Source organism: Otolemur garnettii, unplaced genomic scaffold (genome assembly GCF_000181295.1).
Source record: "Otolemur garnettii isolate 467f Iridium unplaced genomic scaffold, OtoGar3 scaffold00018, whole genome shotgun sequence".
NCBI classification, from domain to species: Eukaryota; Metazoa; Chordata; class Mammalia; order Primates; family Galagidae; genus Otolemur; species Otolemur garnettii.
In genome coordinates, this window is record NW_003852413.1 from 26,365,122 (window position 1) to 26,391,028 (window position 25,907).

Here is a 25,907-nt window from a genome sequence, read left to right on the forward strand (position 1 = left end):
GCCTTAGCCGGTTGAGCTATAGGCGCCGAGCCAAGTTTTTCTATTTTTAATAGAGACGGGGGTCTTGCTCTTGCTCAGGCTGGTCTTGAACTCGTGAACTCAAGCAATCCACTCGCCAGATTAGTTAGGTTCTGGGCCTCCCAGAATGCTAGGATCCAGGCATGAGCCACTGCCAGGCCTGAATCACATATCCTAATTATCATGGGGTACTTGAAGCTATGCCAGCATCCTTGCACCATACCCACCTCGGGTGCTTTCTTTCTCTCCTGCTGTGGCATATGACTTCTGATGCTGTTTTTACACTGTCTCTTCCCACCCTTGGGAGAAGAGGGAACCATATGAAGTTGGGTCCTACACATTTTAAATATTCATTTCCTGTAGAGAATGAACTCAGGAAAGGGGATTTTGCTGGATGGATAAGGAAGAGAAAAGAAAAAAGCATAAGGAAATAAGAAGGGAGGAGAATGGGAAAACATAAAGCTGGAGAAAGGGAGAAGGAGCAGGGAAGGAAAGAGGGAAAGGACTCCTAGGCTCAAGATTTTCATAGACTCTCTAAGAAAAAAATCATCTAGTATCTAAATCAGTCATGATTTGGGCTCTGCTGATGGAATGAACGTCCTTGAGGTGGCCCTTGCAATCCATAGCATTCCTTTACTGATAACGATGGAATAGGCCCTTAGTTCACTTAAGAAGCCTTCAGCAGGGCATCTGACCTTAGAAAGGATTGGCTCACTAACAGTCTGGAGCATGGTTAACAGTCTGGGATGAAGAAGATGTAATTCTGTATTCAACAAACCTGTTACATATTCATTTCCAAATGTGCCTGGAATAAAACCAGGCCATCAGAAGTCAGCATCACCAAGTAATTCTATCCTTCACCCCATGTTCACTTTTCAGGTCTGACACATTTCCATTCCTCTCTGAACCTGCAATCTCCGGGCCTCTCAGAGAGGAGACATTTCCATTCTTTCCATTCTCAATCTTCCATTCTCATCTCTTAGAGATGAGGCAATTCTATTTTCACTGTACTGATTTAAGAAATACTGATAGGAATAAATAAATACCTGGTTTGGCTTTCACCCTCTCCAGGATAAATCTTAGCTGTTTTTGGAACATTAATTACAGTGAATGGGTAGCTGCTTTTAAAGTTAAGGTGTTTTCCCTACCCAATCACCACTTTATTTGGGGCTTTTGAGGTCACACACTAGTACCCTCTCAATTATCAAATCTGGTAATTTTTGTAGTCTTGAAGAAAGGTGCTTTCTGTAGTTGGAAGCTGGAATGTCCTACCCAGTGCCTGTGTATATATGAAGCACTTATACCTCCTTTTCTTCGCGTGCACCTCTCGTCATCTTCTAGATCATGCTCTTCATCTGAGGGGATAAATGATCAGTATTAGCAATTAGTGATCGACAGTCTCACATCCATCATAGTGAGGAGTCTCTTTTCTCTAAGCTCATTATCCTCACTTCTTCAAGGAAAGTTTAGTTACCACGTTATTATTTATTTATTTATTTGTAGAGACAGACTCTCACTTTGTCGCCCTCAGTAGAGAGCTGTGGCGTCACACAGCTCATAGCAACTTCCAACTCCTGGGCTTAGGTGATTCTCTTGCCTCAGCCTCCTGAATAGCTGGGTCTATAGGCACCCGCCACAATGCCTGGGTATTTTTTTGTTGCAGTTTGGCCAGGGCCGGGTTTGAACCAACCATCCTCAGTATATGGGGCCAGAGCCCTACCCACTGAGCCACAGGCGCCGCCCTATTTTTTTTTTTTTTAAATCATCTCTTACCTTCAAATTGGCCCTCTTCTCCTTTCCCTCCACAAAATTTAAGTGCTTACTACAGACAAGATGCTGCATTAGCAACTGGGGACCAGCAATAGACAAGACCAGACCATCAGGATTCCTGTCCTTATGGAGCTGCAAATCCACCAGATTAGTTAGGTTCCTATCACTTGGATCTTAATCCTTTTCTTCAAACACTATTTCTCCTTCCCTTCTGGAATTCTCTTTAAAATTTATTATCTTAGAGACAGGTGTGGTAGCTCACACCCATAATCATAGCACTCCGGGAGGCTGAGGTGGGTGGATTGCTTGAGCTCAGGAGTTCAAGATGAGCCTGAGCAAGACAGAGAGCCCATCTCTACTAAAAATAGGAAAACTAGCTGGGCATAGTGGGTGCCTGTAGTCCCAGATACTCAGGAAGCTGAGGCAGGAGGATCACTTGAGCCCAACAGTTTGCAGTTGCAGTGAGCTATGATAAGGCTATGGCACTCAACCCCAGGGTGACAGAGTGAGACTCTGTTTCAAAATAAATAAATAAATCATTATCTTCATGCAAGCATTCTCTCTGGTTTTTCTTTCCTTAAAAAAAAATTTTTTTTTAGACAGGGTTTTTTTTTGCCTGGGTTAGAGTGCAGTGGTGTCATCATAGTTCAACGCAGCCTCAAACTCTTAGGCTCATACAATCCTCTTGCCTCAGCAGCCTCCTGAGAAGCTGGGACCACAGGCATATACTGTCACACTTGGCTAATTTTTTATTTTTTGTGGAGATGGTGGGGGGGGTTTCAATATTGCTCAGGCTGGTCTCAAACTCCTGACCTCAAATGATCCTCCCACCTTGTCTTCCCAAAGTGCTGGGATTACAGGTGTGAGCCATCAAGTCTGGCCCTCTCTGGTTTAAGTACTCCAGAACTAGGATTTCAGGGTGTGTGTGTATATGTGTGTGTGTGTGTGATTTGAAGAGGGTGTTTAAACCCTCTGTGATTAATTAGTCCTTAATGTATCCATCTTTGTTCAGCCGTAGCAGAAACTGGTCATGTACATAATTTTATGTTCCTGGTACTTGGGGCTTGTAGTTATCTTTTTACTGTTTTTATTCAGCTTGCCTTGTTCATTAGAGTATAAGCTCCTGAGGGCAGTTGGAATGGTCTTTTAATTAATTGCTATAGATTCACAATGGGTTCTAAGTCAATGCCAGTGTCTAACTCCAGTCAAGTGTTTATATGCACAAAGCCACAATATGATTGGCCTAAGTTTCTTACCCTCATTAATCTGTTTCATCTCAGAATTCACACTACCTGATAAAACAGGAATTGAATCTTTATAAAGCAAGAATGTATACCAGAATCATATTTATTTTATACATAGGGAAGAATGAGCAAAAATATATTTGCTACTTTTTCACCACCACCACCATGCTCTTCTCCCTTTCTCACTAACACACACGAACACACACTCATGCAGGGTGGATAGGGCATAATAAGGAATGTTTTGAGGGCTGAATACTCAGCTTCTCCTGGTCACATTTCCTTTCCTTTTCTTTTTCTTTTCTGCATCATATGGCATTTGCTTGTCTTGCTTCTCTATAGTTTTGCCACTAAATGGAACCTTTGAGGAGATGTTCTAGGAACATTACTTTTTTTCTTTTTTTAAATGTAAGGTTTATAGGTCAAAATGAATTCTGGTATGTCAGACTGGGAGAAGTAAATGACAAGCTTATAGGTAAAAAGAAGAAGCATAAAAATATGTTAAAATACTATATAACATTATAGAAGTAATTGATTTCACATAAAAAGTGACACTAGTCCTTAAAAAAATAAAAATTAAGATTAAAAAATGACACCATTCCTTGCAAAAAAAAATTAAGATTTCTCCACTCTGGGGAAATAAATCACTGGTTACCAAGATTTTAAAATAAATAAATACATAAATTAAAAAAATTAATATATATAGTCCTCAAGATACTAAAGGAAAAAGAACACTCTGATTCAACGTTTTTTTCTCCATGTATGAGCTAGCAGCAGAGAATTTCCTGCTTACCACCTGTAGTGCTTCCCCAGCCCCACCACAAGGAATAAAGATGTAAGATAATGGAGAAGTGAAATCAAATATAGGAAATAGATCATGCTGAAATAAATCACATTAAACATCATTCTTTGCACATTGTCTTCTCATTACTTGCCCACTTCCTTCCTTCCTCTGTTATGTTGCTTTTCCTTTTTGACATGGGACTAGTTTTGCAGGATTGGAAATATTAGAGAAAGAATTGGTACCTCCTCAGTTATAGATACCCAATAATTTGGCCAGGGAGAAGCTCTTTTGCTGATATCAGACAATTCCATCACAAAGACCAATAATTTGCTGTGCTTAGGAACTTTTGCAGAGAGGGTTTATTCTACCTCTGCTGTCTGTGCGCAGCTGTCTCTTCCTCCCAATTCTAATCAATGTAAATTGGGTCAGATCTCCGCTGTGAATTACAAATTGGATCCGAAGTTGGAGGGTCACCGTGCCTGCTATTCCACCTCCTTCCCATCACCATTAGATGGGAAGCTACACCAAAGATCTTTTCTAAATAAATCAGACTTTATTGTAAAACTCGGCCACTGACGAGACATAACCTCATTAGCATTGATTTTAAAATAAATTATTGAAAGTGGCTTGCCTGCTCTTTGCATTTGTAAAATAGGAGAATGTAAATGTATTTGCAATGATAAAAATGAAAACTAAAACTTGATTCCTTTATCCTTTCAGGCAACAGCACTTAATCTAGTCATGATACAAAAATGGAAAAATAGAAATCTCAATTCTAGACCAGATATGCTGATTTCCATTGCACCTTTGGAGTCACTTAGAAAGAACAAAAACCATTGCCCATAAAGCTTATATATCATCCACCACCATTACTAAACTCTACAGTGATGGGTGTGAATGGGGAAGCACCAACCCCCACATCTGTTCTATCCTTCATGTGTGGCTGCAAGTGGGCTCAAGTTAAGAAGCCTTGCTATTGATGGGCTGAGTACTACACCTCTGGGGCCTTTAAAAGAACAAGAATGGGTCACTGACACATAGTGAAGGAAAGCACCTTCTACATTTGGTTGTGGAAAGCATATTCCTTGGCATCTCCCCAAGTTTAGAGGGCATAATACAAATACAGAGGCATATAATTTATCTCAGATCCCTCCATGAAGCCAGACTGGTATCTTTCAAACTCCAAAGTCAAAGCAGTTGATTATATGGCATCAAAACGTCTTTTTTCTCACAAAATTGGGGAAACAGCTAAATTTCACATTTTTATTAATCTGTAACACAGGCTTTAATTTTTAAGAGACTACTTGGAAAAATAGTTTTTAGGCTAAAGAGCTTGTTGAATTTCTTTATAAGAATGTTATTAGACATTTTAGCATAACATTGACTGAAATACATCTTCATTTAAGAGAGAATTAAAATTTATGTGCTAGCTCAACTTTAAACAGTAATAGATTATAATGGTTCTTGCTCCTAACAGGGCATATGGGACCCCCAACCTTACATAGGTTTTAAACAAATTAACCTCCAAAGATTACTGTCCACTTATTACATTAAATGCTCTACTTGATCCCCAAATATCTCATCTCAATTGGGAAAACAGTTGAAGAAGATTCTGTTAACTGTGTGAACATGTTAGAGAACCATGGGGCATCGCAAATGAGCATCAGTATCCGGAGATTTAATTTCAATCAACACTCTTGGCACAATGTCAGGGACACTAATGAGAAGCTGAGAGGAATAGGACACTGAACCCACCTCAGAGGGACAACAAGGAGCCAGTTTCTCATGACACCTGGCTCCTTTCTGAAGTGCTGCTCTGACACTCCTCTGACATTGGCTAAATCAGTATCAGAAAGAATAATAGCCGAAAATGATTAAATTAGAAAGAGGAGCAATCACTTTGCCAAACAAAGTGAAGTGACAACAACTTTAAAAATGCCAACTATATCACTATGCAACCAGATGTCAAGGTGCTCTGGTGACAGATGCAACAGAAATATAGATAGACCAGAAGTGCAAAGGGAATGTGTGGAAAGTGGACAGTAACTGCTCCCTGACATGCACAGGTGTGTTATAAATCTATGGATACTGTAGCACCTCATCAGACAACACGGAAAATACAAGCAAAATGATAAAGATGCATTTAATTCTCTATTGTGTATTTGGTAATTTCAACTGTAATCTCAAAATATTTGTATCCCATCTCTGTGGTATGATCTTGATATAGAAAATATTAAACTCAGTTTGTGATAATTGCCATACCTGGAATGCACTGAGTTAATTTCACAAATAATAACTGAGCACCTACTAACTGGGGAGAAAGACCTTAATACAAATTACTGTAGTAAGGGCCAAAACAAAGTTTGTTTTTTTGTTTTTTTTTTTTGAGACAGAGCCTCAAGCTGTCCCCCTGGGCAGAGGGCCGTGGCATTACAGCTCACAGCAACCTCCAACTCCTGGGCTCAAGCGAGTCTCCTGTCTCTGCCTCCCAAGTAGCTGGGACCACAGGCGCCCACCGCAACGCCCGGCTATTTTTTGGTTGCAGCCATCATTGTTGTTTGGCGGGTCCGGGCTGGGGATTCGAACCCGCCACCTTAGGTGTATGTGGCTGGCGCCTTAGCCGGTTGAGCTATAGGCGCCGAGCCCAAAACAAAGTTTAATTTCAGTTGAGTATTTAGGAGTGTGTTGCTAGAGACCTATTTGAGTAGAATGTGTAGGATTTCTCTCTCTCTCTTTTTTTTTTTCTGAGACTGAGTCTTGCTCTGTCATCCAGGCTGGGTTGCAGTGACAGGATCATAGCTCAGATCAACCTCAAACTTCTGGGCTCAAGTAGTCCTCTTCCTTCAACCTTCCAAGTAAGTAGGACTATAGACACATGCCACTAGGCCTGGATAATTTCTTTTCTTTTTTTTTTTTTTGAGATAGAGTCTTACTTTGTCATCCCTAGTAGAGTGCTGTGGCATCATAGCTCACAGCAATCTCAAACTTTTGGGCACAAGAGATCCTCTTGCCTCAGCCTCCATCCAAGTAGCTGGGACAATAGGCACCCGCCATAGCTCCTGGCTATTTTTAGAGACAAGGTCTTGCTCTTGCTCAGTCTGGTCTTGAATTCCTGAGCTCAGCAATTTACTGCCTTGGCTTCCCAGAGTGGTAGGATTATAGGCATGAGCCACTGTGCACGCCTCAGGCTTGGAAAACTTTTAAAATTTTTTGTAGAGATGAGACCTTGCTATGTTGCACAGACTGGTCTTGAACTCCTGGCCTCAAGCAATCCTCCTGCCTCGGTCTTCCAAAATGCTGGGATTGCAGGTGTAGGATTTCACAGGCTGATACCAGGGGAGATATTGTAAGTAGAAAAAACAACATGGTTCCAGTTTTGGTGTTGGCCAAGCAGCACCATGTGGCTGGGCTCAGTGTGCATGGGAGTGAGAGGAAGAAAAGGTCAGGAAACTCCAAGGAAGCCTAATGATGACACTGACTTCCTTGATGTTTGTTTTCTCTTCCCAAGCTTTGTATTTTTAGTCTGTGTTTCTTTTTTGTTTTGTATTATTATTTTATTTTTTGAGACAAGGTGTCACTTTGTTATTCCAGCAGGACTACAGTGATGTGATCATAGCTCATAATAACCTCCAACTACTGGGCTTACACAGTCCTCCTGGTTCAACCTCCCTGGCATGTGCCACCCAGCCTGGCTAATTTTTTTATTTTTTTAGTAGAGAATAGGATCTTGTTAAGTTGCTCAGGCTGGTCTTGAACTCCTGGTCTCAAGCAATCCTTCTACCATCTTGGTCTCCCAAAGTGCTGAGATTATAGGTGTGAGCCTCCTTTTTCTTTCTTTTCTTTCTTTCTTTTTTTTTTTTTTTTGAGACAGAGTCTCACTATGTTGCCCTTGGTAGAGTGCTGTGGCAGCACAGCTCACAGCAACCTTAAACTCTTGGGCTAAAGCGATTTTCTTGTCTCAGCTTTCCAAGTAGCTGGGATTATAGGTGCCCACCACAACACCTGGCTTTTTTTTTTGTTGTAGTTGTCATTGTTGTTTAGCAGGCCCCAGTCGGGTTCAAACGTGGTTGGCACCCTAAGCACTGAACTATGGGCACTAAGCTACCTTTTTCTTTCTTTAGATCCCTTACTATCACTATTCCCTCTTCCTGTGGGTCTGGAAAACTATACAGGGAGGAAAATAATTCCACAGAATGTTTGTTCCCATTTGACTCAAAAATTTAAAAACCTAATTATATGGTTTATTATAAATCAATCCGGTTTCTGGGTCTACTAGAATACTCCAAGGCAATGTGGGCAGCATCAGATGTGTGCAGAAATTCCCAGGGAGGGCACTTCATCTCTCTTGTTTGCTTTTCTGAAATCTCTTTAGAGAACACAGCCAAGATTTCGTTGCCATTGCAGCTGCTACAAGGCCCCAGATGCAGTCTCCGGCGCCTTGCTGGATTCCAGCCTTCAGGCCCCAGACAGAGAAATCTGATAAAGGTTGTCCTTTAATGGAATCTTGAACATGGAACTGGGCCTGTGCTGGCCTGTAAAATAACTTGGGTGGGCAGATGAGCGTGCTCAGAAAAGCTTCCCATTTTCTACATATTGCTTTAGCATTTTTTCCCTGGTAGTTCCCAGTAGTTTAATCTACTGCAAATGACATCCTAAAAATCAAGGCTCCCCTGCCCCCATATGCTCAACATGGATGTTCAGCGTGCCACCAGATACTAACCTTGAGATTATATTTTATAGGACTAACATTTTTGTAGCCTGGCTGAAAACCTTGAGTGCACTGCTGGTTTTCCCTCATGAGGAGAAGAGTGCTAGCCACATAGCAAATGCTACCGTAGTAATCCTGTGATTAATGTGATGTCATGAGTTTCATTTGATGACCTATACATTAGGAAAAACTACCTTTTTATTGACTTGGTATGTGTTACATATACTTTTCTCTCTACAGGGAAGCTCATCTAAATTATACTCTGGCAGGCAGATCTCACATACATGGCATTCCCCACAGGGACAGTAAGGGCTTGTGTGGGTCCTGTTCCAAAGAGGAGGATTAGCAGAACCGTCAATGCTAAATATCCTCCACAAAGCACATTTACCTGTTACGGTGAAACAAGTGTTCGAGGCCCAAGTCATTTGACTGTTGATAGGTATGCAGTGTTAGCACAATCCAACGTTACTGTCGGCTGTCCCTACACCCAGCACCTGGCCTCGCAGTAAAAATGGGCCTGAACAGAAGGTGTGTTCCACATTCCATCTGCTCAGGATTTTCAATTTCACCTGCCTCGTATCCATAGCTGGAAATGTCCAACTGGACTGTCTTGGATGCGGTTGATGAGGGCGGGGTCCTAAGCATCCCCCACTCTTCTATTTTATTTTATTTTTTTATTGAATGATAACTACGTACATTAATGCACTTCTGGGGTACAGTGTGGGGTTTTCACATGCAATCCAAAATACTTCCACATCCCCCAACTCTTTAAGGAGGTAATGCTTCCTATTTAAACAACCAGATTAATAGTAGCCACCATTTACTAAGGATTACTGTATGCTAGGGCTCTGTGCTAAGTGCTTTACACATACCAGTTCTACACTCTTCACCACATCCCTCGAAGACAGCCACTATTGTTGTCCCCATTTTATAGGCAGGATAATTAGACAAAGAGGTCTGCAAGATGCTCATGGTCTTGCATCTAGCAGGTGGCAGAGCAGATCCATCCTGATTTAGAGCTAGCACTTATCTCTGTGATACTGTGCTGTTTCTCATAAGCTGCTGCTTGGTAGGTTGTCTTGTGAGATGGTGACAGAGGGGAGACAGTGATAGGTCCCCTCATGTTCTCTCTCAGTTCTTCCAGGACCGGCAGTGTGGTTCATGCACAACTCAAACAGCAATTCAGAAGCAACAGCTGAGTAAAGTGGACAGGAAGCCGAGTGATAGAGACTTGTGGCTGAAATATTCATATCTTTTTTTTTTTTTTTTTTTTTTTTGAGACAGAGCCTCAAGCTGTCCCCCTGGGTAGAGTGCCATGGCATTACAGCTCACAGCAACCTCCAACTCCTGGGCTCAAGCGAGTCTCCTGCCTCCGCCTCCCAAGTAGCTGGGACCACAGGCGCCCGCCACAACGCCTGGCTATTTTTTGGTTGCAGCCGTCATTGTTGTTTGGCGGGTCCGGGCTGGGGATTCGAACCCGCCACCTTAGGTGTACGTGGCTGGCGCCTTAGCCGGTTGAGCTATAGGCGCCGAGCCGAAATATTCATATCTTAATTAAATGCCAATATATCCTACCTCCAATGCTGTCTCTAAGAACTGTGATGGATAGAGGCTTTTGGGAAAGAACCTGTTGACTGGGTACAGAGTTGTCCTTTGGAAGTTTATAGGCATATTAATCTTTAGAATGAGACCCTGGCTTTCCCACTGTATGGCCTTCCTCACTTCTGATCACTGTCATTGTGGGCAAGGGTTAATGGCTTCTTCAAAAAGTCATACCAGTCTTCATACACTTGGGTCTACTCTAACATATATGCTAGTGGGAATTTTCGATGAATGCCCTTGCAATGGCCAAGGGCAGGAGTTTAGGAGGCAAAAGAAAGATGGTCATTAAGAGGCCAGTCATACATTCATTGCCCCTACCTGGGGTAAGTTGATGTCCCAAACTCATCTTACTTTCTGAGGATTTTCCCCCTTTATTCTCCTTTGCTCTGTGTCTTTGGGCATCAGCCCCCCTCCTCTCTGGCTCCTTTGAAAATGAAACAAGATGCATTAAAAGGCCCTTTCTTTTTGCCCCAGAAAGCCGAGTGGTTCAGTGAGGTTTTCTCAGAGTACTCTTCCACAGCTGTAACCCAAAGTGCAGAGTCACCCGGATATTTCCCCAAGCCTAGGAAGGAGTGAGCAGAATGTGAGCTCACTAGGAAGATTCTGGCCAAGTTGGGGAGTGCATCTCCTTTTAGGGAGTGTTGTGAATTAGATCCATTTCTGCACCCTGCTGTTGCAATGGAGCAGACTGTGAAAGGGAAGATTCTCAGAGGAGCTGTGTTTTAATGTAGCAATTTGATTCAATTTTCCACTCTATAAAATTACCCATCACTGCTCGTTGCTTTCTAACAGACACCTTCACTCTTAATTTAACAATCCTATCGAATTCTGCCAGGGAAATTGGAAAAATTTATCACCTGTGAAATTTTATTTTCCTTTGGTTGTATCTGTTTTTGTAAAACTTCATTAACGACGATGACTTGCTGAGGAAATTATCATTTTTTTTTAACGTCAGACACAAGAAATGGCTCGACCTCAACCAAGATATCATTTGCATAATAAAACACAACAAAAAGGCTAGGGAAGTAGGGACTGGCAGAGGCTGGATGTGCTAGGAGAAGAAGCAGGCTCTCCTTGGTGGGTGGGTGAGGTCCCCAGCAGGGAGGGTATATGTGGGCAAAGTCTGTTTCTTGGCTCAGGGAGCAATGACATGGCCTCTTCCCCAGGAAAGAGATGAATGCAGTGTTGTGAGGGTTGGACCCTCTTCTTAGGAAGCTTGAAATGCAAGTTGCTTACTGAATGTGCTTTTAGCAAACAGCCCTAAATTCAGGAGCATGGGTGTTAGATTCACCTTAGTTCTAAGGTTCATTTGGGATTGAGGTTTAAATTGCTATAAATTTAGGCTTAACTTGAATTTCTCAGCAGAGCACTGAACTCCTGGCAAATTTCCACAGGAACGATCTTTCTGAATGGACTTGAAGATTCAGCGTTCCTGTGGTCTAACTACCTCACAATTAAAATGCTCAGGCTTTGGTTTTTCATCGTCTGCCCCTACTGTGCTCTGCACTGTTCACCAGCTGCTGTTATCCCCACTACAAGTAGCTATGTGGGAGCAGTGATGACTATACAGTTTTTGAGATGCTGGTTATCATGCCTTTGGAAAAAAAGAAATATAGAGAGTAGACCTGCTGTAATAATGGGCAGATGAAATATGTTAAGCTTATTTTTAAGGGAAGTGATTTAACTCGTGGCGTATCTGAACAAGGTCATAACGATTTGTGCTCTATCAAGGTTTTACTGGATTACTAAAAAGGCTTGTCAGCTTTTATATACTTTAGATTTTTGAAATCCTTAATTGTGAGGCAACTTTCCATTATTCTCACAATTACACAGTAAAGTAGTTGAAACTAGAGAGTTTTGATCATACACCCCTAAATTCACAATAAACCAATGAAAAGCAACATGAGTATTCTTGACTCTTTAAAACTATTGACACATGTAATAAGTTAACTTCACATGGGTACATGTTAAGATACTCCCTGGTCAGATTTATTTATTTATTAATTTATTTATTATTTTTTTTTTGCTGGAACTGGGTTTGAATCCACCATCTCTGGTGTATGGGGCTGGTGCCCCACTCCTCGAGCCACAGGCGCCGCCCAGATTTTTTTTTTTTTTGAGACAGAGTTTCACTATGTTGCCCTCTGTAGAGTTCTGTGATATCACAGCTCACAGCAACCTCAAACTTTTGGGCTTAAGCTATTCTTCTGCCTCAGCCTTCTGAGTAGCTGGGTCTCCTGCCACAATGCCTGACTATTTTTTGGCTGTAGTTGTCATTGCTGTTTAGCAGGCCCAGGGTGGGCTCGAACCTGCCACCTCTGGTGTATGTGGCTGGTGCCTCAGCAGCTTGAGCTACAGGCGCGGAGCCCAAATTTTTTTTTTTTTTTTTTGGAGACAGTACCCTGGGTAAAGTGATGTGCAACCTTAAACTCTTGGGCTCTTGGGTTCAAGCAATCCTCTTGTCTCAGCCTCCCAAGAAGCTGGGACTACAGGTGTCCCCACAATGCTCAGCTACTTTTTAGAGACAGGGTCTTAGTTTTGCTTAAGCTGGTCCCAAATTTTTGAGCTCAAATCTGCCTCAGCCTCCCAGAGTGCTAGGATTATAGGGTGAGTCACTGTGCTGGCTTCCTGATCAAATTCTTCTTGCTCCCAGAGCAAGGCAGGACCTTTATACTGGCTTACCTATATCCTCTCTTTCAGAGGATGAAGGTTTCAAAGTTAAATTCTTCCGTGAGGTCTAGAGTTTATGAACCTAGTGGAAGATAATTAGAGGACAAAATTTCTCACCTGGTAAGACTTCATAAATTTCTTCTTCTTTCTCCTCTGTAGGCTCTATTATCCCCATGCTCCCAGGCAAGACAATGGGTCTGCACTGGGAGCCAGAATTCCCAGAGTCAAAACCATCAATATCATCATAGGTCTCTTCTTCTTCTGCTATTTCTTCTTTTTCTTCTTCTACCTCCTCCTCCTCCTCCTCCTCTTCGTATGGAATGGTTAAGGAACTCAGATCTGCCAGGGCAAAGATGAGAATGAATAAAGATATGGAGAAAAAGAAAAGAGTAAGGCAGAGAAGGAAAGCGGGAAAAGGAAGAGGGGTGAATGAAAATAAAAGATGTCAAAAGAAAATGAAACACTAGGTTAAGTGCTGTTATTTCTAATGTGGGCTTTGGTGGCAGGAAATCTACTGAAAAGGCCAGAGTAGCACTGCATCGGGTGCTAAACCATCAACATAAATCCTTCCTTGCAATAAAACTTGATCAGGATGAAGCAGGCCTGAAAAGTATGGGTGTGCATGAGACGAAAGGAAGAAAACAGGCCAGAAAAGGAAAAGCCAGCATGCTGTGCAGCGTTCATCAAGTAGAAAACTGGAAAGATGAGTGAAGGCCTGCAGGTCTCCAAGGTACACAGAGCTGTGGGAACTATGGTCGCTTCTGCAGGATGTGAGCTGCTGGAACCCCATCTGCCCAATAATCTCACTGAAGAATTTCAGACAAGTTTGTTTTCAGAGAGAAAAATGGGCAAATGTGGAAGAGGAAAAGATATGGGGTAGGAAAAAATATAACAGTAATATAGGAACAAATGGAATGACTGATCAATGCAGTTACCATGTCTTTTTGCAACTGTATAGTCTGGCTGACCTTAAAGTAGGTCACCGCATAGAGGATGTTGAACCATTATAGCACTGAGGAGCAGCATCAGTGCAGGGGAGGGAGATTGGATTTTTATTTTAATGGGGAACTGGGAAGGTTCATTCTCTGATGGGTAGTAGAGAGTGTTCTCTGAAACCTTGCTGAGGGGCCTCTGCAGGATGGGCAAGTGCAGTCAGCATACTCTAGGGGAGGAAAGGATGGAGAGACATCCAACGTTCATTTCAAAACACAATAAAACTGTTTGGCTTGATTAGGCTTTTAATAAAGATTCTGCAACAATTTTCATCTGAATTCTGGTGCCACCACATATGAAGAAAGGATCAAAGGCACATTTGTGGCTTAAACCATATGTTATTATTTTGTTTGTTTTAAAATAAAATGGAATGAATAATTTCTTCAATGTGGGATTCTGAAAGTACCACAGGGTACAGCTCAATAAAGCTGCTTTGAGTTTTATTGAGGTTTACACACTTAGGGGTATATTACACGCATAAATCCAAGGCACCTAGATGAGAGTGTACCCTGTAGTCTTGCCATCAATGTTCATGTTTGCCTAGTTCCAGTCTATTATATGTGACGCTGTTGGTAGATGCAATAGTTTGTTTTTGTGATAGCAAAGGCGCAACTGAACAAAACAAGCAATTCTTGTAATTAAAGCTCTGGTGCTTCCTTCTTTTTATCCACAATAAAATCTTATAGCAGAATAAAAATCTGAGATGAAAAGACTTTATGTGGTGCTTCCTAGGTCTTGGGCCAGTATAGAGTTGATCTTTCTGCCTTTCTGTAGAGGCAGGGTCCTGCCATGATATGGTATATGAGGGTTATTTGATGCCAAGTGACACACTCAAGGTTGGCTACTTCTGCTTGCCAGACCACTCCCAGACAAGGCTTCCTGGGCCACTATTCCTGCTTTGTCTGCAGGCTGGCCAGCAGAGGGTACTCTAAGAGCAGTCATTTAATATGTGCAGGCAGGACTGTGCCCATCCCAAAGCAAGGAGTATTTTATTATAGTTTGAAAAATAGCAATTTGTTTTTAAAGTCCAATGTTCTAAAGGCCACCTAGATTAGTCTAGATTTCTACTTCCTCCTAAGTCTACTTTCCTCCCAAGACTAAAACAAGAAGATTTTGAACCTCAGTTTTGCAACTAGATGACTTTAAGTTGGATATCATGAATTTCCTTTCCAGAATATAAGGGGTTAGGAGACACTGAATTAGGCTGAGCTGATTTTTAGAACCTTCTTTTCTAGTGGTAATGAATATTACAGACTTGCCTGTAGGTAGGTAGTTAAGCTATGATATCAGAGGTTATCCCCAGGTTGATGACATCTTTACCTTTTATTACATATGTGGTACTATTTTGATAATATGGGGGATATGATAGGGAAGGCAGAGGTGAGGAAGGACAGAAAAAAATACATACTGAAGCCTGTAGATTACATTTATGTAACATAACTTCAACTGCAATCCATTCAAGTATTTTTTCTGCAAACATGACACTTACCCTTTAACAAGAAACTTATTTGATCCACCCAGTCTCTGGCCTCGGCTGGACTAGTAGCTGTAAACTAGAGAAAAATTAGTGAATTAATTTATCACTTTCACTGAAATTTCAATGAATCCTGATAGGGAGGCTCAAGGCAAGGACGCTGTGTTTTCATAGTCAAGTTTAAAGCTCAAGATTCTCTGCTTGCTTAACATTTAGAAAAAAGATTAAAAAGTTCAGTCAAACTGATTTTTTTCCTTCAGCAATTTTGCATGCCCACAGATGACAGCCCTTTGAATCTAGACATTTATATCCATGTGCATTCATTCATTTGATTACCTATTCCTTCATCAGGCATTTATTTGAGGAAAGTTTATAAGGGAACAAAAAATAAATAAAGAAAGCAAACCACTATACACATATGAAATGGGAACCTTACAATGAGATGCATTTGATAACAACTGGATGTTGAGAGGAGACAGGGAGCACTTACTGCTGCTGAGAGTAGGCCAGGAGGCTTGTGAAGCAATTCCGTTTTGGTCGGATTTTAGGAAAGAGCTGGTGGAAACTGGTACAGGGAGTTGGACATTTCAGATAGGGAGAAGCATGTGCAAAATAACAGGAATGAGAACACGATGTATGAGGAAGAGAGACAGATCAGCTTCTGGAAAACAACAGCACATAAAGCTGGAGAGCTGAGGGTTAGAACAGAGTTGATAAAAGAGCTCTGAGTACCAAGAGTTCAGGATTAAAATGTAGGCAATAGGAAGCCGCCATCAATTCTAGCAAAGGGAGTGGAGGATTCTTTCATTGGCAGTGAGTCAGAAGGACTGGAATAGGGAAATTGGGAGATAGAAGACCAACTGGAAAGCTGTTTAACTATCATAGACCTCTGGGTAAAGTGCTAGGGACTTAACTCTTATGATGGCTGTGGAAATAAGAATGGAAAGATCCAAAGAATACTTTAGAGGAAGAATCACAGATCATGGTAATGATTTGGATTCAAGGGGCTTTCCTCCAAAAGTAAATAAAATACATTCTGATTTACAAAACAAGTCAGTCAAGCATCAGCCCTTCATAATTATTTTTAAAGTTTTAAATGAATCAACTTGAAATAATGGCTCTTAAAAATATTTTAATTATCTGGTCATTAGGATAAGATAAAGATATATGCCATTTAAGGAAGCTAGATTCCTGCATAATACTTATTAATATACCTTGTTATTCTTGGTTTCTTAAAAACAAATTTCTATGAAAACATTTCTAGGGATATTGGCTTAGATTTGTTATGTAAACTTTTATCTGGACGTGGTACTATCATAATTTAATAATAAAAATAAAAAGGAACATATTCAGTGCATACATCTGTATTATATGTTTATGAAGAACTCCATGGAAAAGTTTTAGTTTAAATTTAAAAATTGCATAATGAAGACCTAAGCTCTTTTATGAAAATAAGGGTTAAGGTACTGTAGATATAAGAAAAGATGAATGTGGAGAAAAATTTGAAGAGTCAAAGGGTTATTCAGGTGGTTAATTTCAATATTAGCATGGCTTTTCTCTTTTTTATAAGTCAGCTAACGTTTTTCTAAATTGCTTTAGCAAAACTGTGATAAGATAAAAATTACCAACAAGCAGGAAACAATATACACACACACATAAACATATATTTTTGGCAAAAATCTTACCCTGACCAGGTCCTCTGGTCCCTCAGTTATTATTGTTACTACTCAGTAACCATTATTGCCAATATCTTAGAAAGCGAAGCATATTTCTGGAAGGTTATTTTGGATAACAAGATGAATGTAGGAGAATGAATTATTTTTTACTCTACAGTTAGATTTTCCTTTTTTTTGGAATTTGTAGAAGGAAGTGAAGATAATCAGTTGAAAAATAAAGAGAACGAGAGCCAAAAAAAAGTAGAGACTAATAAGTAAGGGAATTGGATTGTGTGCTACAATAGGCAAGAATCTCACCTATGAAGTGAGATTAAGAAGGGGAGGGATGAAGAGATGGAAGCCAAGCAAAGGCAGTATCTGGAATGAGAGCGGTGACAGAGAGAAGGGAGGGCGTGACATAGCAAAGGTGAGGACAGGTCAAGAGAGAGGGTCTTGGTTGGTAGGAAATTAGCAGGTAACAGAGAAAGGCCGGAACCCAGCATAGCAACCATGACTCACATGCAATATGGAAGGAAACCGTAACACCAGTGAGGATCACCATCTCCTCCGTTAGTCCTACCTCATAGCTGCGCCTATCCTGGGCGGTCAGTTCAAAGCAGAATTCTTTCTTGGAATCTCTTCGCAGGTGGGGGGCCATCCGTACACTGTAGCCCTTAATGAGGAAGGTCCCTTTGGGCTGCTTGCCTGCAAGACAGGAAACCTCCCTGTATCCCTGGAGAGATACAACTGCCAAGGGAAGGCATCTTCTCTGGCATGTAAAATAAAAGCACAGCAACAGCTGTTACATCCCTGAGGAACCACAATAGTCAAGGAAAGGTTATTAGGGAAGCTTAAGAAGAGGTTACTGCAACAGCGAGGCAGATATCACAGCCAAGCTAGGGAAATGCAACATGAAAGGTTATTTTGCCAAAAGAGTACAACAGAGACAGAGAATTTATTAGAATGTTAAGAGATCTATAATAACAGAAAGAAGGAATTATTACAGCGGGGAAAGTGTGGCTGTAAACGGGAGGCTCTTGAAGGCTATTACAGAGCTGAAACATTATTATCAGGGCCAGCAGAGCCCCTATTCGAGGGGAGGGACAGCAGTGTGGGGGGCATAAGGGAGGTGGGGAGAATTATAAGGTCCTGGAATTGCCTCCCATGCCCTGAGTAGCATTTGGGCTAAACTGTTCTCCCTGTCCCCTGCTGGTCAGGTGGGAATTTATGCTAGAGGGAGAATAATTATAACTCAGTATTTTATCCCCCTTCCAAGAGGTCAAATTGGGAAGTAGCAGAGTATTATTGAGTATTATTAGACAATGATGCAAGAGATAAAAGGAAAATGGCTCTCTAGGTAAAGGGAAGAAGAGACTATTCTGCCTGTCACTCCTTTTTTTTAAAAATAAAATATTTGGAAATAGGAAAAGAGGAGGTGGTTTTCAAGGATTTTGTGCCCTCATTGTGTGCTTCAGGGAGAACACAGAGAGTTACAGGAGCTACAATGCCTGGGGGATGCTTTGTGGCCTACATGCAAAATGAATTGCTTAATAAATACTTTTTTTTTTGGCCAGGGCTGGGTTTGAACCTGCTACCTCTGGTATATGGGGCTGGCACTCTACTCCTTTGAGCCACAGGCACTGTCCTTAATAAATACTTTTTGATGAGGATGATGATGAAAAGGATGGCAGTGGGATGGTAAGATTAAAAAGAAAAAATAATAATAAGAAGAAAAAGGACTCTGTCCTCACCTGGTTGAGCTACAATAAACACACAAACACTGTACTTACTAAGAAAATGTCCTGGGCATAATAAGAAATAACTGGTGAGAAGGGAGCCATGTAACAGTGCTTTTTGACATGAGAATCTTTTTTGTTAAAGTATCTCTCCTTGTTCTAACTGGCCACTAAAATGTTTTGTTGTTTCTTTGGTCACCAGATTTTATTTCACCCTGATGGCAAAATGGTCAATAAAAGTCTCTGCGTTTCTTGCTATTGTGCTCCCCTCCTCTCTCATCGTGAGTGTAAAGGATTCTGAATGAACAGACATGATTCCTGGTTTTATCTCTAGATATGCCAACCACATATTAAAATGCAAAGGAAATGATGAGCATTTTTACAATGACAGAGATGTCATATTAGTTTGAAAGCTTAAAATAAGAAAAAAACATCTGGCTCGCTTGTACGCTTTGATTCAGAGGACAAATTGTGGCTGCTGGATTTGAGTGGGATTGGGGTTGGAAGCACACAGGGGACTTGTTGCTAAGTTTTTGAACTATGCTGCTACCATTTCTAAGTAGGGCTTCACACTTTGCCCCTAGATAGGAGAGATTCTGAGGAATCTGAGATGGTGAATGGAAGATGAAGGTCTTGATAACTGCTGTAGGCAGAGAGGGAGGGTAAGGTGCTGCCACAAAGGCCAAAGGGCAAATCTTTTTTTTGATTTCAAATTAATATGAGGGTACAATGGAGTTGAAATACATTCTTCAGTCATTCTACAGTAAAGTATCACAGAATGGAACAGCAAATATCCAATGTACTCAATACTAATATGAAGCCAGTAGATGATCTAAATTTATGCCCATATAGAAAAAAAACTCATTTCAATGCAAGTTGAGGGGAAGGGGAAGGAGAGAGGGGGTTAGGGGAAGTGGGGTTTGGGATGCTCCCACTGAATGGGCACAATGTAGGAGTATATGGCACACCTTTTGGGTGCAGTACATAGCTGTAAGAGGGATTCTTCCTAATGAACCAAATGTTGTGATTTGGTTGTGCCCTCACATTAACATGAAATAAAAAAAGATGAAACAATAAAAAGAATAAGAAACTAATTCAATATTAAAAAATAATGATACAAGGTACTAATGATTAGGTTACAATGTTTATGTTTTTTAGATAAGGCACCTATGGTGGTTGTGTCCTGCCCTTAGGAGGTGTACCCTTATATTGTGGCCATCAGGTGGGAGCACACAGATTTTCCTCCCTCCTCCCCTCCAAGGGCAGATCTTAAAGATTACAAGTCACTTAGCAAAGCTGCAGTTCTTTGTGCTCCCTTAATGCCAAAGGAGCAAGAAGTCCAAAGGCGATTGGGTGGGTGTCTGATTATTCCCGAAACTGGATATACAGGCTTTGGGAGAGGGCTAAGTTTAGGAAAGGAAGGAGGAGAAACAGAAAATAACTGAAAGGAAAAAGAAGAGTTTGCTCAGTCTGTATCACCTGCCTCTGTACTAAGGTGGTAGAGAATAAGGAAAGCCCACACAAGAATTGATACTCTATTTACTTTGTCTCCCTCTTGCTACTTAGGATTACTCCACCTCTGCAGAAGGGTATTCCCTTTTTGAAAGTCTATATTCATCTGCAATAATAATTTTTAGCTTGCACTTATTTGTAGTTCACTCCCATTGTGCTGCTGCTGCTTCTTTTTTTTTTTCCTTTTCAGACAGTCTCCGTATGTCGCCCTCGGTAGAGTGCCATAGTGTCACAGCTCACAGCAACCTCAAACTCTTGGGCTTAAGTGATTCTCTTGCCTCAGCTTCCCAAGTAGCTGGGACTACAGGCACCTGCTGCAATTCCCGGCTATAGTTGTGCTTCTATCCTTCTCTTCTATTCCTTCTCATGAACTCAGTCATGGTGTTAAACATGACTGGTACATCTTCTAGGGATAGCTCCTGAGTGTTAACCGGACTGAATGCGTGGTGGCTCATTCGGAATCTGTCTTTGGCTTTAGTCAACATTTTAGTGCTGCCTCATGTGTCTGAGTGGTGTCTCTTGGGGACAGCAACCATATAGGTCTCAATACTCCATGGCTCTAGGAATGTCCACTGGACTACTTCCCAGTAGTCAGTAGGGTACAGTTTGGAGCATGCTCTAGAGAGTCTGAACTCTAGGGTTCTATTTCTGGGCCATTGGTAAGCTTTTTAAATTTCTCAGAATTAAAATTTTTTTTTTTTTTGAGGCAGAGTCTTACTATGTCGTCCTCAGTAGAGTGCTGTGGCATCACAGCTCACAGCAACCTCTGACTCTTGTGCTTAAGTGATTCTCTTGCCTCAGCCTCCCAAGTAGCTGGGACTATAGGCACCCACCACAATGCCTGGCTATTTTTTGTTGCATTTGTCATTGTTGTTTAGTTGGCCTGGGCCAGGTTCGAACCTGCCAGCCTGGGTGTACGTGGCTGGTGCCCTACCCACTGAGCTATGGGTGCTACCTCAGAATTATTTTTTTTCAATATTTTTTTTTTTTTTTTTTTTTTTTTTTTGAGACAGAGCCTCAAGCTTTCCCCCTGGGTAGAGTGCCATGGCATTACAGCTCACAGCAACCTCCAACTCCTGGGCTCAAGCGAGTCTCTTGCCTCCGCCTCCCAAGTAGCTGGGACCACAGGCGCCCGCCACAACGCCTGGCTATTTTTTGGTTGCAGCCGTCATTGTTGTTTGGCGGGTCTGGGCTGGGGATCCGAACCCGCCACCTTAGGTGTACGTGGCTGGCGCCTTAGCCGGTTGAGCTATAGGCGCCGAGCCATCAATATTTTAGCTATGTTATTAATGCTTAGAAAGAGGTGGAAGTTTTTTTTTTTAAGTGCCAAAATAATTCAAATTTGACAATGCTGTGTGATTAACTGTAGTAAAAAATAACTCTCTGATATGTTGACTGTGTCTTAATGTTTACAAGGGGAAATGATTTCTCAATTGGCTTTTGTGTTTTTGGTGGCGGGCAAGGTCTTATTTCACTAAGCCTGTTTCTTTCCTAAGCATGTCCCTTTATGGGTGTTAGTTAAGGACTGCTATCTTGAGATTTAAATGCTTGAGAATTTACGAAGTGCTTGCATCCAGGAGTGAGATGCTGCTGTGCAAATGAGGAACACTTACTCTTCTCATTAGCATAGTAGTAGAAGAGGCCTCTGCTGACAACACACCATCGCTTCTGCCACTCTGATCCAAAGAAACTATGATCTAAACAGAACAGCAGTAGAGGACATAAATTCAGGTAACTACAATCACTGAAGAGTCCGTAAAATCCAACAACATAGTCCAGTGTGTTATTGTTTTATTTCCCAGGTTAATGGACTGTAAAACCCTCCCTTTCACTCCCACAGGTTATCCCATATTGACTCAGGGTCTGGCGGACTAGCTCAGTTAAAGGCCCAAGTTCTAAACAGGGTTGCCTGCTCTGTGCCCTCATGGCTGTATTTTTATCTAGCATCCTGTACTTTTTAAATTCCCCATGATATCTTTATGTGTTACCTTCAACAAACCAAAATGATTCTCCAGGCCACGGGTATAAGAAAGGCTTTTTTTGTCTTAAGCCAATTTGCAGGCTGAGACTCCAACCCTATTAGTACCTATTCTAATTGAATGAGTTAAAGGTCAAGAGTTGGGCTTGTCTGAAATTTGAAAGTAGGCTGTTTGACACATGATATAAATACTACACTCCTGGCAAAACAGTTTTACTCCTGATGGAGACACACTGAGAGACAAGAACAAGAATATCATCCATTTATTTATTTAACAAATTTTATTATGCATCTGTTATGTACCAGGCCTTGGGGACACTGCTGAGCAAGGCAGAATAGATCCTATCCCGATGAAGCTCAGTCTGCTAAAGATTTGGGCCATTTTTTCTTCAGCTAACACACAAACACCAGCCTTCTTTTCTTTCCTTGCTTTCCTTTTGCTTACTACTCTCTACTGGGTAGAAAGAAAGCTTCTGATAGGACGGCCCTCTTTTTCCTCATTTCTATTCCTTTCCTGGAATGTTCTGTGATCTGTGGGTCTGATCATTACCTTTGCTTTTCTTCTCCAAGTATCCCTGTTTGATGATGTTATCAAGCTCTTGAGCTCCTCTTATGATGTCTTCTGTTTCTAAAAGGAACAACAGCAGAATGCTTTGTTGAAACTTGACAAAAATTTTATTTATTTCAGCCACTTTAGATAATCTACATTAATGATGGAGGTACAGAAGGGGAACTGCTTAAACACAGTGCAAAATAAAACAATATCTATATGATTGGGGGAAAAAGTTACTTTTCCTTCTTCCTAATTATATGCAATGCTAAAGTCATGAAGAATTATCTAAGCACACATTAGTTTATAGTAAGGAAAGGTAGTCTAAGTATGTACTGATTGGCATGTAAAGGACTCCAGAGAATTAAGAATATGCTGTTCTTAACTTGGATATAAGCCCCAAATTGGATATCCACATTGAGATAATCAAAGGACAAATGAATAGCTACTAGCACAGACGAGCTTTAATGAGTGACAGTCTCCACCATAAACACAGTCACCTCAGAGGGAGCCATAAACACACACTCAGTTTTCTTTTTTAAACAAACAGAAAGCTACCTTTGTGAACATAAATTTTATTAAGTTCATACCAAGAAGGGTTATACAAGCTGAACTTGGCAATAACTGCCCAATTCTGTTTTTTTCAAAGTATAGGAAGAGTCTTTGTGCAAACCTTAACAAAGAGAAGACCCTGGAACTGACATCAGCCTCTAATTGTATGTTGCTAACATTCTTAGCTTTCAATTAGCCTCATTAGGTACAAATTTATTGAGAAGCAAGATCCTAATCCATCTTCCTCCACTGGGGTTTATCCTTACTTTACACAAGGGAAGGACAAAGGATAGAGATAAGGAAGAAGAACTTTATTCCTCAAAAAATAAAGTGAAAGGCTCGGTGCCTGTGGCTCAAGCGGCTAAGGCCCCAGCCACATACACCTAAGGTGGCGGGTTCGAATCCCCAGCCCGGACCCGCCAAACAACAATGATGGCTGCAACCAAAAAAATGGCTGGGCGTTGTGGCGGGCGCCTGTAGTCCCAGCTACTTGGGAGGCTGAGGCAGGAGACTCCTTGAGTCCAGGAGTTGGAGGTTGCTGTGAGCTGTGATGCCATAGCACTCTACCCAGGGGGATAGCTTGAGGCTCTGTCTCAAAAAAAAAAAAAAAAAGTGAAAAACAAAACCTCTTTGCCCAACATTTTCTAGTTGGGCAAAATGAAGAGCCAGCATAATCTTAATATTTATTCTTTTTTTGTCCCTAAACTCAAATCTCTTTTGATTGTCTTCACAAATTTACAAAGCAAACCAAATACAAAACAAAGTAAGACGCACAACCACATCTGAATCGACTGGGCTGCTTACACAGTATCTTAAGACTTTGGGGTGAAGTAATTTTTTCTTTTTTCTTTTTTTTTTTTGAGACAGAGTCTCACTCTGTCCCCTGGGTAGAGTGCCATGGCATCATCATAGCTCACAGCAACCTCAAACTCCTGAGCTCAAGGGATCCTCCAGGTTCAGCCTCCAAAGTAGCTAGGACTACTGGTGCCTGCCACCACACCTGGCTAGTTTTTCTTTTTCTTTATTTTTCAGTAGAGCAGGGTCTTCTCTTGCTTGGGCTGGTTTCAAACTCCCGAGCTCAAGCAATCCACCCACCTTGGCATCCCAGAGTGCTGGGATTAGAGGCATGAGCCATCATCTGGCCTAAAGTAATTTTTTTCAAATGATTCCTCTTTGAACATTTTCTGCAATAACATTTACTTAGTAATGGCTAGGAGCTGGCATTTTGTTCAGTGCTTTACCTACTTTGCATTTAAAAATAACATTTTAAGACAATTTAAAATGCAATTAAAATTATCTTTTGCTTTTAAACTGTTTAAAGTTTAATTTTAAAAATGTAGATCAGAAGGACCTTTTCCTTTTTTAGTGCTATATGCCTGAAATTTTTTTTTTTTTTGCAGTTTTTGGCCGGGGTTGTGTTTGAACCTGCCACTTCTGGCATATGGAGTCAGTGCTCTACTCCTTTGCGCCACAGGCTCCGCCCCTATGTGTCTGATTCTTTATCCCATTGGTACTTTTTGTCAACTTCCTTGTTCATGGACTATTTTCATTTGTGTATTTTACAGTTAGAAAACTATGTGGCTGCCCTAAGTCCTTCAGGGTGCGTGCATGAGATGAAGAGTTGCACAGGAAAGTTCATTTTTTCTGGGATTCTTTCATTTTTCCTATCCCTTGAAAAATTCTATTATCCCTCTGAAAAACTGCAAGAAAACAATAGCAGATTCCGTTGAGTGGGGGTGAGGACCATGTATGGTAGGAAAGGTACTCTGAAGGGAAAGCCCATTCTCTCTTAAGTGCTATCAAAATATTGCTCCTGAAGGCCTAACAATTAAATGAAAGACACAGGAATAAGGAAAACAGGACCTTCTAAGCTTGGAGTTCTCATCTCTTCTTTCCACCATTTTTTTTTTTTTTTTCCTATTCTTTTTTAAAGGTCTTGTTAAACTTAGAGACACAGCTTCTTGTTAAAGATGCCAAAAGTCTGAATCATAAAAGACATGTTAAACGTTCTATTAGAATTCAAACCTCCTTTTTTAATGCAAATCTAAATGCCATTTTATGGAACATCTATAATTATGAAAATGGGAAGACATTGCCTCTTGTGTGCGGGGAGAGTCTGTGAGTATGAATATTACATTAATGTGCCCATACCAGCTCACTGATCCTGCTGGCAGGAGCATAAAAAATGCTTGAGTGAAACTTTTATTTAGATGTTAAGACTCCAGGCCCCAGCGGGGTGACAGAGACAGCCCCAGTGAGTTGCCATCAGAGAGAGAGCTTGAATTGAATTACCCAGGGGGGAGGAAGTAGTGATGAGCGCTGCTTCGCTTATTTAATTTCATTTACTTTCAGTACATTATCAGCATGAGGCTTTTCTCTCCCCACCAACTGAAACCTAAGAATGCCACCACCAAGAAAACAAAGACATAATGCAGCAGGGATGTTCGAACTCAAAGTCACTAATTCCAGGGACAGTACAAGCACCACCTTCTCTCCTCAAGAGTCAGACTCAGTTTGCTAAAATTGGGCACTGAACGAGTTGCTGAATTTTCTCTCTTGGTCATGCACTAACACGATTGTGGAGAGTAATATAGCTGGAAATACAGTTTTTTATATGCTGTGTTTTCTTTTTTTTTTTTTTTTTTTTTTTTTGAGACAGAGCCT

The 25,907-nt window shown here is 41.1% G+C and overlaps 1 protein-coding gene across 1 annotated transcript in view; it reads right to left on the bottom strand.

Moving 5' to 3' along the window:
• The window catches only part of SKAP1 (src kinase associated phosphoprotein 1), a gene marked incomplete at its 5' end in the record, with an annotated part of 275,060 nt that overhangs the window by 35,171 nt on the left and 213,982 nt on the right, over positions 1-25,907 (bottom strand). Inside the window, 6 exons of the mRNA XM_012802982.2 lie at positions 1,323-1,373; positions 12,911-13,132; positions 15,276-15,339; positions 17,496-17,620; positions 21,777-21,860; positions 22,692-22,769. Of these exons, the coding sequence (XP_012658436.2) occupies positions 1,323-1,373; positions 12,911-13,132; positions 15,276-15,339; positions 17,496-17,620; positions 21,777-21,860; positions 22,692-22,769 (624 nt within the window). The remainder of the gene's footprint in view (positions 1-1,322; positions 1,374-12,910; positions 13,133-15,275; positions 15,340-17,495; positions 17,621-21,776; positions 21,861-22,691; positions 22,770-25,907) is intronic.